Genomic DNA, 14035 nt, shown 5'->3' on the forward strand with positions numbered 1-14035 from the left:
TCTTTCACACTATTGAGCACAATAGTGAAATGAATTTTGGAAGAGAACTACTACATCCCACCTCTCCCTGGGGTCAGCATTGCTTATATGGCCACTTTTCTCCTTGGCTTTGCCTTTGAACACATCTTTCTTCAGTGAAACTTCAATGTTTCACTGAAGCTATAGTGCAAATATTTAAAACAATATTAATGGCTTGATGAGATACTCTGGGTAGATAGTAGCATAATGTTGCTGCAGCGTAGAGAAAAATACAGGATCATACAATTGATTTCAGTTTTTTAGAACTGGTTTTTAGTAAACCAGACTTGCATATAAAGGGCATGAAAGCCAGGTTGGAAGGGACCCTGAGCAACCTGATCAAGTAGGGTTGGAAGCTGATAATCTTTAAGGTCCCTTCCAACCCAAATCATTCTATAATTCCATGTTTCTATGAATCCCGAGGAGCTTACACAAATATATCTCGAAGTAGATCCTGTCATTTCCTGGGTTGACACTGCTCAAGAGGCATTGCTGAAGTAATAGAAGTTTTTGATATAGAAGATAATCTGCATGTGTTTAACACCAGAGATTCTTTCTTGTCTTCAGTATTTCAGGTTGCTTTAAAATTACTTTACATTTGTTAATTTTGATGACTGTCTCAAATGTCAATAAAATTAATAGAAACTATCTGCATTCTCTAGCCAACCATGTAAATAGCCTTTATAAAATAAGATATTTTAAAAGCTGTTAAAAACTTTTATTGCAGTTACATCTCTTGTCTAAATATCTCTTTTTTTTACACATTATTTTTACAATGCCTTGGAGGAAGAGACATTTCTAGGTTAACATCTGGTTAATAACTTGTCTGATTTCAAATATTTGTAAATAACATGTTGCTTTCTGATTTTTACACTGAGAAATCAGAAAGAAAACTAAAACTGCCACCAGTCTTCCAACTTGAAGTAAAATTTCTCAGTGCTCTAAACTGATGTACAGATGTTTTTAAGGCATTTTTGCTTTAATGCTGGAAGAAAACAAGAAAAATATTAGTTAGAAGAGGTTTTACAAGGAAACATTAAAGCATGCATGAAGGTAAAATAATACTTTTAAAAAAATCTTTAAAAATCATTATCAGATAAAATAGCTATCTGATGAAAGACAGTAAATATTCTATGGATATACAAAACCCTTTGTTATATCTTCATAATAAGGTATGTAGAGCTATAGAGATATAAAGTGAAAACATACTTACTGTGGGAGTAAGCAACTCTTTTGACTCTTTCACAGACATAACTTGCATTTTTCACAAACCAGGAATAGTATTCAACACAGTACCTGAAGATGTAGTTACAGATGGGAGATGCAGTTAAAGATAAGTGGCTTGTTATCTTTCCTAAGGAGAGGGACTTTGGACAAGGGCATGCAGTGGTAAGATGAGGAGGAATGGCTTCAGGCTGAAAGAGTAGGTTTAGATTAAATATTAGACAGAAATTCTTTACTGTGAGGGTGGTGAGACAATGGCACAGGATGCCCCATCCCTGGAAGTGTTTGAGGTCACTTTAGATGGGGCTTGGAGCAGCCTGGTCCAGTGGAAGGTGTCCCTGCCCATGGCAGTAGAGTCGGAACTAAATGGTCTTTAGATCCCTTCTAACTCAAACTAATCTATGATTCTACAATAAGCACAGAGTTCCATGCTTGTATTAATAAATATGGAAGTAAAAAGCTAGATTCCAACCTCAGTGATGCCATTAGGTGTTTGGAAAAATGCAGCTGGGCTTTTTTCACTTAGGTGGAATACTGAAGCCAGATCAGGGTACTGATCAGTTCACTGGGATATTTGGGTCTCAGCCGGTGGCCATAGACCCTCCAAAATAATCACTGGTGGTTGAAAATTGTCATATGGGGGGGGGGGGGGTGGGGGGTGGGTGGATAAAAAGCCTGAAGGAGTATTCTAAGCAGACAGAGAAAGAAAAGCCAGTGCCAGGTTCTACCTCATGGCTTCCTTCCTGGAATATCTTCTGTGACCGACACAGAGGCAGAGCTGAAAGAACCTACAGAGCTCCATCACACAGGGGTTGATCTTCTGCACTATGACAGTGACAGGAGGGGAGGTCACACGGGGCTCTCTGAGCAGTGCCTGCGGGCACCCTGGGGAGAAAACACAACTCTGAACCAGCCCAAATACTTGCCACAGTAAATGTCTTGCTCTGCCATATCTGGGCTATGATCTCCAAAATAACGTCTTCCCTACTCCAACAAATAAGGAATACCCCTGAAATGCCATCCTGGGGCTCTAGGAAGGAGGGAGGCAGAGAAAGAAAGGAAAGAAAGAAAGGAAAGAAAGAAAGGGAAGGGGAAAGGGAAAGGGAAAGGGAAAGGGAAAGGGAAAGGGAAAGGGAAAGGGAAAGGGAAAGGGAAAGGGAAAGGGAAAGGGAAAGGGAAAGGGAAGGAAAAAAGGAAGGAAGGGAGGGAGGAAGGGAGGGAGGGAGGGAGGGAAGGAGGAAGAGAGAGAGAGAAAGAGAGAAAGAAAAAGAAAGAAAGAGAGAAAGAAAAAGAGAGAAAGAGAGAAAGAGAGAAAGAGAGAAAGAAAGAAAGAAAGAAAGAAAGAAAAAGAAAGAAAGAAAGAAAGAAGGAAGGAAGTGAGGACAGCTGTGGTGTGATTGTCAAGTATTTTTTTCCATTTGTGTAACTAGCAGCAGGCTTCAGCCATGTGTGGATGAACCGCCCTACCTGCTGAGTATAATCCCTTTAGACAGTGTAATTGCATTTCCAGGTTCACATGTCTCACACACTTTATAGCTCTGGGCAAAGCTATGTTATGTGATAGCAGAGGTTATGAAGGTTAAATTTGGACTAATGAAGTTCTGTTGAAATGAGCTTGAGTCATCTGCTGCTGACAAGAAATTTAATATAAAATGGCATTCTTGGGCTAGAGGAAAATCAAGGTTCTGCCAACCTGAAAGAGATTGCTATGAAACTATTTTTCTCCTGGCAGCACTTGACCAAGATAGCAGGAGTATGTGAGGAGTAAGGCACAGACACAGGCAGCTCCCAAACTCACAGGCTGCTCTGAAAACCAGTTGTGGGTCAAAGCCACTACACAAATTACACAGGTGTAATTACTCAGAGATGGGCAAGAGGGAGACCCATTTCTCTTCACCCCAGCAATTTCACATATATGTCATTAGGCTTTGTCCACTTAATAGCATTTGACACACCTTGATGTTTTCCTAGGGGGAGTAAATGAAAAATTAATGATTCCTTGCTTAAATAAACACACTTCATGTTAATAACCAAACATCAGAGCATGGGGCAATGAAGTTTTAATATAAGTTGCCCCTGAAAAGTAATGTTAAAATTGATCAGAAATAATAAATATGATGAAAAATTAAAACTTGCTGAAGGTTACCCTCCTACAAATTTCAGCCTTCACAGAAGGGCGTCCTCCTATCCTGACAACCAGGTGTTAAATGTTTTACTCAAGCTATGTGTTGTACCTGCAGAAATTCAGTTTTATCTTGCTGCAAATTGAACAATGGTAATTCAACTGAGAATCATCTATGTGGGAAAGAGCAGTCAAACAAAAATGCTGAAAGCTAAGGAAATTGATTTGGTTTTCATTTTTGACAATCACTTTAAATTACTACTGTATTTGCATAACACTATATTTGTTTAATGATGAAATTCTTTTTTCAATTAATTTTCTATTTAATTTTTTGATTGCATTGTATATTCACACATCATTGAAATTTAAATTTTACCTATTCATAGTAATGCTCTATACCTCTCCTGTAATAAATTTCTACTGTGAAATATATTTTTTTTCTTCAGTACTTAAGTTCAAGATAATTAAATATAGGACTTCATTTTAGAACTTCCTTTTCTAAGAATGCTCTTTCTTAAGAAATTGAATTAGTCAAGAGACCAGAAAAGGCAAGAACTACAGCTCCTGTTCAGAAATTTCCCCCCATGTGTTTCAAATTGCTACATTACTGTCGGGGCAGTGAAGTGATCAGTAAACAGACAGTTCTTTTATTAATTCAATATCACATCCCTGTGACACTGAGATTAAATTTTGCTGTCAGTGAAGAGCAATGTTATGGTTCCTGTGAATGATTCAGACTCAAAATATCCCTCTCTGCACACTCTAAAATGCACGTTTGCATGTTTTATTAGTTGGCACCACTTCTGTGATTTAAGAAATGAATTATTGGAAGAATGAGTTATCCCTCAGAACAACGTGGGTGCCCTTTCTTGCTTTGGGTTCCCACTGTTGGATTTATTTCCACAAATGTATGATGGCTAGAATCAGGCAGGCAGCCTCTGACACCATTGCTTCTCACAGAGAGGCATTTGGTGACTCCAGTTTGCCCATGAAATCCATGTTTCCCAGCCTTTTCCAAACATCCTAGGTTCTTCAGGATCTACAGTGTTGCACACCAGAGGAGGACTCTGGTATTTGTAACTCTTTAAACAGAAGTAAGATGAAAGAAAACTAAATCTGATTTCAGAATTAAATAGCATTATAAAAGCTAAAAAGATGATCATGAAAACCAAAGTTATTTGCCCAGCATTCAAGTTCCTTAGACTCCTGGTTTTATGTAAAATATCAGGCCAAAAGAATATTAAAGACCCCTGCAGATTAGGCTGATATGTTATCTTTGCACTACCTGGCATCTGTGCTTCTCTTGGACAGTCACCACACAGAAACACAAGCAGATGAGAACTGAGCTTTCATGAAAAGCCAGTTGATGATTATCCTTTTTTAGCTGAGGAAGTAGTTTGCAGTATTGCAAATGGAGAACAATTCTGGGGGGTTCAGGTGGCATGAGCTGGTTTCATAATTTTATTTATGATGAGATTTAATACATTATATTTTCTTTTGGAATGACTTCTAAGAATGAATTCACTGATAACCAATCAATGCTAAAATCACTGCACAGAGTACATACATTAATTCTATCACCACAATATCATGTTTTGAATTTGCAGTTGTGTACCGTTCACAAACAAATGAGAAGCAGTTCCTTGCACATTTTGGGTGGTTTACATACGAAAACTATCCCAAGTAATTAACCATGTATGTTTTTTCTGCATGGGAATGTTTCTCTCATGCATTACTTGCAAACATGCTGCAAACAAGAGGTGCATTTACTTACTGGCAGCTGAGTAAAGTTTCAGTGTCACACCAGGTCGGTAGGAAGGTGGCATAGACAGTACTGTGGATGGCAAGTCTAATGGGAGGAGAAAAGAACAGAACTTGCTTCGACACTTTAAAACAAAAAGGCAGGTTGATTGAAAAAAAATAAAAAACTAAACCTGAAGTCAGAGTTCATAAATAAACACATAGTGATGTATAAATATGTTATCAGTCATCTATTTCTATGCAGAACTTTATAGTTCATAAATGTGCCAACTGACACACTTTGTTTATCCTAGATCAGTCTTACCTGGCTCTGTTTGCATCAGCTTGCTGGCTCCTTGTGGAGACACTGTCGGCATCCAAAACATGGACATGTCAGCTGTGGGAAGAGAGAGTCACATGTCCTGTTATTCATTATTTATCTGTCTACTGAGAAGAATTGCTATGTATGAGACAGTTCAACAGCCAGAGTCCCTCACCCAGTACTGCCAGTGACATATCAAAATGTCGGGTTGAAATAGAAGAACAAAAACTGTACTTGAGTAGAACTTGAAAAGCCTGTGGACTAGGGAAGGCCAGGATTTCAAGAAAGCATGCTTAGGGTACACCAAAAGAAGCATCTCTGTATTGCTTTTTCACAGATCTGCTCACCAAATTTGGAGCAAAATGTGAGGGAAGATCCAAGTAACAGGAGTGTTTGTGGGAAGAAAGACCAAGTTTTTTCCCTAAAGATAAGAAACTTCAGGATGGAACCTATAGCTCTTTCTGACATTTCTGCAATAAAGCTCCAATAAAGTAAGGGGCCCCCAAGCACCACCTCAGAGACGCTTGGCCAGACCCCACAGCAGTGGCAGGGCAGGTTCCAGGGCTCCTGGCCATACTCACTGGGGCTGGGCTGCAGGGGTGGTGATGGGGCCAAGCTCCCCCCAGGGCTCACAGGGGGTCTGGCCATGCCTTGGGGCCCGGGAACATCCACGTGGGATGATGGAAACCACGATCCTTTGGCTCCCGCTGTCTTTGGCCACGGTGGGAACTTCGTGGTGGGGATTTCCCCCCCTTTCTGTGCGAGAGGGATCCTGGTAGCTGGAGAAGGAAGAGGGCAGAGAGAGGGCACCAGCACTCTGGGGGTGCTGGTGCCCCATGGCAGCAGCAACTGCAACACACCAGGGGAGAATAATATCAAAAATGCACCCAGAAAATCCCATCTACCCTTTGAGTGCTTCTTTGGCACTTGAGCAGCCACTTCTCCATGTAGTTTTAAATATGGAAACACAGGGAGATCCAATAATGTTTGAAATTTTAGCTAAGAACATTTTAATATGTGAGTTTTTATAAATTTAAAAAGAAAAAAAAGAAACTGAAATGTTCCTGGAGGGTTTTGATTTTTTCTTCACATAATTTGTGCTTAGTTTTCTGAGCTGCTTCACTGCAGTAGAAAGAGAGAAGGGTCTTGTCTGTTTGAAGGTGAGCAGGCAGGTACTGGAGGGCAGATGCTGCAGTTTAAGAACTGACACTCGTGGCTACAAGGGATGACAAAGGTTGGCATCTGGTTAAGGAAATTTTAAAAATTTATAAAAGACAGCAAACTGGCTATGGGAAGTGGAGGCATTTTGTAGAAGACAGATGCAGCTGCAATGACAAGGAGGTATTGAAGACAAGGTTGGAAATTCTATTGATTTCTACTACAAGTGAGCAGGTGTGAAATCTTGGTTTTGGCTTCAAAAAAGGGGCAGAGCAGCACTTTTCTATCTTGTAGCCCCATAGAAAAGTTGAATGTAATACTGTTTATGAAATGTTCAACTACAACTGAATGTCATATAAAGAAATTGATAGAGAATAATACAGAAAAAAACCCACAGAAAATAAGAGGAAATAGTTTAAATAATCTTATTTTTTTGATTTGAAACCTACAACCAGTTTTTCTCTTCTCTGCCCCTTTAGAAAATGTATTTTTTTCTGGGAAAATGGCTTTTCACAAGAGTTTTTCTATCTTCCAGCTCTTCATTGCATTACTGACACCGTCTGCTGATTCAGAGAATTTTATACTACCCTTTATTTGGAGCTCACATCACAGTTAACTGTGCAGCAAACATACATGATCACTTGTCAAGACATTAATCAAGGAGAACACAGATTTAGGTCTGACAATATTTGCTCACATTTAAGTGTCCACACGTATTCTGCTGATGAATCCAGCATCTTGTTTGGGTCTTCTTGCAATTTCACAAAACCTGAGATAATCGAATCTAGGTCTTTGAAGAATGAGAAGACAAGGTTAGAGCACTCACTACCCACTGCCTATTGTGTGAGAAAAAGGAAAGAAATCAGATTCTACTACCACAGAAGCAGCTGTTGGTTCTAATTAATGGGAGTTTTGGCCAAGTGTCATCTTTTTCTTCTTGTTTTTAAAAGGAGAGAAACATCCCACAGCTTTCAGCACACACAACTTGCCACAGATTTCAATCTGCCTGCATTAATCTATCATTGAAAATGGAAGATAGTGATGGGCAACAGTGAAATGTGAGCACCAGAAGTGCAGCTCAAACTGGCAAAGCAGTTTTGGGTGGAGGAACCATGCAGGACAATGACTGAATGTGTTCACCTCCACTCTGAAGTTAACTCATGTAAAAGTAGGAGGTTATTTGTGCTGAGAGCTATGGAAGGCACCCAGCAAGATTTAAGAGCACCAGAGACCCTCCCCAGCCTAATGCTGAATTCTGTTAAAGCTCTCATCCCACGAGGTTTTGTTTGTTCCTCCACCAGACGACGTTGTAACAAATAATTTAAAAGTTTGTAAAAGTTACTTACACTTATGATATAATTATTTTATTAAATTTTCAGCAATATAAAATACTATTCTAATGATAATCAAGTACATAATACTATGCAAATATATAAGCAATAATAAAAAAATAAAATAATATTTATAGTAGTAGCAATGAGGATGGAGTACTCATTGCAAGAGCTATCTGGATATGATTTTCATTCTGGTTCCTGTTTCCTTTCATTCCCCAAGATGTACTTACCCAGGTCAGATGATGTGTTACTGGAAAATGTATAATTAATAATGGGAGACTTTTCTAGTATTTCCAAAAAATCAGACAGATTTTTCCCTGCAAACAGAAATGCTTACAGATATCAAGAAAGGCTTGTTTCCAGTATAAATCCTCACTGAGGAAAACTAGGGCAATATTTTTGAGTGGAATGATTTTAACTTTTACCTGTCTGCCCTGCCATCACACAGATGTAGATACAATCAGAGTCATTGCTCTGTCGCACTGAAAGGCAAAAAACCAGAAGAGATCATGGTTACCAGTTTTCCTTACATGGAATTATCTTAAATAGTTGAATGCACAAACAAAAAATTGCCATGTGGCTGTGGCAGCTGACCAAGTGTGTTCCTTCTGACCTAATATTTCACAAAAACCTCAAACCACCATCAAATTCAAATATTAGTATCTTCAGGGGAAAAAGCTTCTATCCAATTAATATTCCAAATTACAAGTATTTTTATACAGAAAAATAATCTTCAGTTTAAATAGCCCGCACTTATTCTCCGTCAATAAGAATTGCTCAAAAATATCAGTATGTAAAAATAATTCTCAAACACACCAATTTTTAGTAATTAATTATAAAACATTCAAGCAACACAAATGCTCATAGAAATATGTGCATATCTATGTTACACACATACACATTATATATGTATATTGTTCCATTTGTTGCAAGAAAAATGCTGTTGAGTAAGAGCAATAGGCTTTTATCCACATTTTTATGGTTGTTTTCATTCCAGGAGTAAATGAGACAGATAAGACAATGATAAATGTTCAAAGGAAATGCAAACCTGAGAGAATAGAAGTGGATTTGAAAATTTCTGTGAGATAACTGGTGGAATTCCCAGTGCTTTCAACAAGTAGAGCTGTAAAATCTAGACAACAGACAGAGAAAGTTTATATTGAAAACACATAGCCTATCATTTAAACCAAGTGAAAAATTCACTTTTGTATGTGATGATATTTTATATATATGCTTATACATTACAAAGTTTAAATTATTTTAAAGGGTAAAATATTTTGCTGGAGTGGACTGGAGAAACCATGAGAATACTTTGAGAAGCATATTTCAAAAATATATCCAAAATTACATCAGCATGTCTAAAATCAAGCTTCATTGAAATTTATCTGTTCAAGAGAACATTTTAAAGTAATGCTGTACTTAGTCTGCTTAAATGTAGAAGGAGATCTAAAGCCTGCAGGCTCTGCCTGCTGTAACTGCCTGGCTGCTGTGTAGGACCTTCCAACAAGCATTGGATTTTTCCTCTGGGCTCTGCTTCAGACATACTGATGATTCAGATGTCAACCCAAGAAATGCCTGGTGGTGGTGTGGTGGTACTTTCTAGCAGTAACAGGTCACTGTTCTCACCTAGGGAGTGATGAACCTGGGCCCTCAATTTTTACTGCTTTGGAGAATGCTCTAATCCCCAAGATATTCTGGCATTGCTGCAGAAAGATTAAAGTTTCTCTGTTTTTCTCCAAGGCAAACTAAGTAATTATCCATAAAGGCTCGTTGAGATGAGTGGGTCTGGTCTGCAGCTGCTGATCTACTCTTGATGCCTTACATTTGCCAGTCATAGAATCCAAACACTCAGATGTATCCTGAAATGTTAAATTCTGTGAAATCAGTGTGAATGAGGTGTGTATGAGGGTGTGAATGAGGATTTCAGGTGAAGGGTTTGTCTGGCAGTATTTTGTAGCCCATTCAACAGTTCTATGAAGATGTTAGTCCTTGCTTCTCACTTCTCTTGGGCTCACTGAAGTTGCTGGAGTAATTTGGTGCAGAGAAGCCTTTGTTCATCTCCTGTGGGTTATCTCAGGAGAGAAAAAGCGGCCAAGGTGATGTATCATATATTGCAGGTCCTCTCTCCTGCGCTGCAATTTGTATTCCAAGGAGGAAAGGGAGGCCTTTTGCCAGTCAAACCACACCAGTGACTTGACTGATGGCTCCATCCCAGACTGGCTGGCTGGGTGCAGCCAGCTGAGACTGAGTCATGGACTTAGAGCAGTCACTCGTCGTGAGTTATGGCTGTTGACCTCAGTGTGGTGGTGGCAATCGTAAGGATGAAGTCTGCAGAATTCAGACTACAGCCCTCAGCTCCAAAGGAAATAATTCAGTTTAAGTGCATGCAACTGCCAATCTCTTTTGTGTACCCACCTGTCAAGTCATTTGTCACATTATTCAAACAGTAGCAGTAGTGCATAGGGAACTTGCCAGGGTCAATATTTTTTGCGCTAGAGACTGGAGGGAGAGACAGAGAAAAAAATTCAGTGTCTTGTTGCACGGGCTGTGGGAGAGAAACTGCTCCTGAGCCAAGCAAAGTGCCAACACTCACGGTTATAAATGGTGACTGACACTTTGTGGAAGGCAAATGAGCTGTAAGAGGTGACACTCAGCAAAGAGAACAGTTTCTTGGTACCTGCAGAAACACAGATCCATGCTATTAGTGCTTGGAACAAATTGTGAGAACATGTGTTTTGTCTCTGTTCATTTAGTGCCTACAGGATTCCCGAGGTGCCAGTATGATACAGCTGCCTCACACTCAGTCCCTTCTCATTTGCACTGAAGGAAAAATCGTTTGCATTATTTCTTCTTTTTTATTTTGTTTTTCTTTTAATTGAAATGTACATTGGATTAGAAAGTGCTTTCGAAAGGCATCTCACAAGTAATTATTTTGTGTCTATATATAAACTCACACTAATTTCCAAGTTCTCTGAAGTAGGCAGCCATCTGCATTATAAATGCATGAAGGTAACATGCTCCTAGAAGCAATTTGGGGGGTCAACAGCACATATTTACAGCTTCTCCTGCTAACACTTGTAGTGCCTTTTCTCCTGCACTGCTGGGCTGGCAGCTGTGACCTGCCCAGCGTCTCCCATTACCTCTGAGTGCAGTGCTCAGCATCCCATTCACCAGCTCTGTCAGGTTAATAGCAGCCAGGTCCAGGGATTTTGCAGGCAGCTCTGAAAGAAAAGAAGTGCATGACGGCACAAGGAAACAACTGTGCATCCACTGCCTATATGTACTAGAAATCTGCCAGGATTGGAAAACCAAACTGAGCAGATTATGTTCTGGAGTGCACCAAAAAAAACCCCAAAAAAACAAACACTGATGGGAAAATAAAATTACAGAACCACGGAGGTGAGTCTAGAAAATAGCAAGATATAGCAACAGATGGGCCAAAATTCAGGTCTGCCAGCTGTGCCCTTGACCGTGCCCTTGAGGAACTGCAGGACCCAGCCAGCCCTGGCATGCTGATGCCCTCTCCTGCTGGATGTTGGGTGTTTGCTGAAATCAGAGCAGCAGATCTCACCATGCATGTCACTAAAGGCAGAGAACGTGCCTAGGAAATATTCCCCCTTCCCCAAACCTACATGAAAATACAGATTTTTGTTTTTCAGCTGCATAGATGGCTGTACTGCTTGCTACAAGAGAATAATTTTGTTGTAGCCAAATCACACTTTTTATCTTAGCATGTTTTATTTCAGTTGATGTTGCTTATTTCTTTTTCCCAAGTCAAAATTTTCAAAGATATTTTTTGCTCCCCTCCCACAAAGTCATGCTGAAGCAGAGAAGTACAGTGTCTGTGTGAGGGAGGAAGGTGTGTGTGAGCATGACAGAGAGAGGAAGAACAGAGCAGGATGGAAAAAGAAGCACAAAAAGCTGAGATGAGAACAAAATTGAATCTGGGGAGAAATGCAATTTTCCAATGACATCAGTATTATTTATAAGCAATTTGAAGCCAAGCTGCACCCCAGGGCTGAAAGCCACCCTTGTCCATAGCATAGAAGAGAGGAAAGGAAAAACAAAAGGGAATCAAGAGCTGAGAAGGAGAGAAAGGAAAAAGAGAAGAGTAGATTTTGGGAAGGACAATTGTAACCTGGCCAGGGACTGGATTGGGTGGGGTGGCCTTACAGCAGGGATGGGCTGGGGCTCACAAGACTCTGCAGGATCTGGGCCCATTTGCTGCCACCCCCAAGCCCAGCACAGCAGCTCCCACTCCCATTAACACCCGACTCTGGGGCTCCTGTTACCTGCAGTAGCCAGCACCGCCACTTGCTTCTCTTTCTTATTTTCTTTTCTTATGCATGAAGCTGAAAAGTGAAGAAAGAGACTGAGAAACAGTTTTCCTTTTTGAGTTTTCCCCTCAATAATCAAAATAAAAATATAATAGTAAATATTTGTAGAGATCTTCACTAGATTTGCACACAGAATTTACTGCAAGATGAAGAGTAAAATAAGACCATATCCAAACAATTCTTCCCTTCTCTATGCATGTTGGTTATTCAGAGCAGTCATGCAATTGAGGACAGTCCTCAAGAGCTGTGTTGCAGGAGGAATGGGCTGAAACTGGGCTCGGGAGATTGGACTGGGTTTCTGGGATTTGCTCAGTGACAAGCTGAGGTGCACAGCAGTAAATGAGAGATTGCAGGACAAAGTGAAGATATGTGTTTGGAATTTAGGTTTCCTATCCCACCAGAGAAGAGCTGAGTGCCTCCTAAAAGTAATCCAAAAGGCTCTCCAAAGGAGTCAGTGCCAGAGGGAACTAGGATGGGCTTCTCAGCATGGGATTCTCAGCATGGGATCCAGGAATAGGAATCACCTGGTCTGCTCTGCTGAATGTCACCAGCCCTGGAGCTCCAGCCCATCAGCTTTGCCTACACAGGGTGAAAGAACCAAGCCTGCCACAGGTGTGGGAATGGGGCTATGGGAGCAGCTGGGAAAGAGGCACCTGGGAAGCACCAGACCATTGTCCTTACCTGTGCTGAAAACCAGAAAGAGACATAGAAATCCCAGGCTCATCTTCGCTGCCACATGCCAGCAGAACCCCTGCATTATGGATGCTGGCTTCCAGCAGGTTTAGCTGGTCTAGGAGAGAGAAGTGATCCTTTGGTGGTGTTAAAATTTTTAGCATTGTGTGATTTTGTCAAGCCCTTGTCCCAGAATGTTTTGACCGCAGGAGAAATATCAGTTTTCTGTGATGCAGAGAAAGATTGGAAATTTGGAAGGAACAGAGATCCCATAATCGGTATTCCTTCCTGGCCTCTCGATTTTTGAGTCCTTTCTACCTGGATTTTCTAGGGACTTGTAAGGTTGTTAACACAACCTTCTTCTCTGGCAGGATGAGCTGTGCCTGAAAGGCACCTGTCACATCAAGTGCCTGAAGCCTTTCTGTTAAAGCAATAAAAAAATTGCTTATGTTTACTTTCAAACCAGAAATGTTAACTGAGATTCTCTTCCATAGAAATGTTTCTTTTCTGATCATTCCTGATCTTGTATTTCTTTAGTTACTGTCACTAGGTTGTGTCCTGTGCTGCCTTGCCTACCTGGTTGGTGAGGATTAACAGTGTTCTGCCTTTCAGACCATGAGCTGCTTTCCAGGTTTCAAAGATTTAATTAAGCATGGTTAGGGAGGGGAAAAAAAAAAGAAAAAAAACAGATTTATTTTCATGTTTCCCATTTATGCAATATCAGAACATGTCAAATAATTCTATAGTTGTCAGAAAATGAGGGATGATATGAGAATCAGCCATAAAAAAAAAAGTCCAAAATTTTTAATATCCTCCTGGAGCAGCTAATCTTGCAAGTATGCAGCAAAATTATTATCTTCAAGATAACACTGTTTGATTATAAAACTATTATCATCATATTTAAAATATTTTTGTTATTCAAGTCACTAGATAATTAATACATTCAAGAAATGGCTTATTTGTATTTAGTGGCTCTAAAGAGACTCTTCCTTGGGGTGGTGAAACTATGCTAAATATTTCTGCATTGGAAATGTATGTGTTTGCTGGCTTGATGAATGTAAAATGTGTAAGTGCCAGCTCTCCTAATTCAAGCAAAGCTCTGAGAGCT

General features: G+C 40.0%; 1 protein-coding gene across 1 annotated transcript; it reads right to left on the reverse strand.

Annotated features, from left to right (window-relative positions):
- Nucleotides 1-959: 959 nt before the first annotated feature.
- Nucleotides 960-13012, reverse strand: HHLA1 (HHLA1 neighbor of OC90). The gene is made up of 15 exons (XM_062504035.1): nucleotides 12937-13012; nucleotides 12211-12270; nucleotides 11059-11139; nucleotides 10512-10595; nucleotides 10334-10417; nucleotides 8967-9050; nucleotides 8344-8400; nucleotides 8149-8235; nucleotides 7282-7374; nucleotides 6008-6205; nucleotides 5430-5501; nucleotides 5139-5213; nucleotides 1971-2127; nucleotides 1232-1314; nucleotides 960-1003 (listed from the first exon to the last, which is right to left on the reverse strand). Exons 1-15 carry the CDS (start codon nucleotides 13010-13012, stop codon nucleotides 960-962), a joined length of 1335 nt encoding a protein of 444 aa, XP_062360019.1.
- Nucleotides 13013-14035: the final 1023 nt, after the last annotated feature.

The sequence above is a fragment of the Cinclus cinclus genome, chromosome 1 (assembly GCF_963662255.1).
Source record: "Cinclus cinclus chromosome 1, bCinCin1.1, whole genome shotgun sequence".
In the NCBI taxonomy this organism is placed as follows: Eukaryota; Metazoa; Chordata; class Aves; order Passeriformes; family Cinclidae; genus Cinclus; species Cinclus cinclus.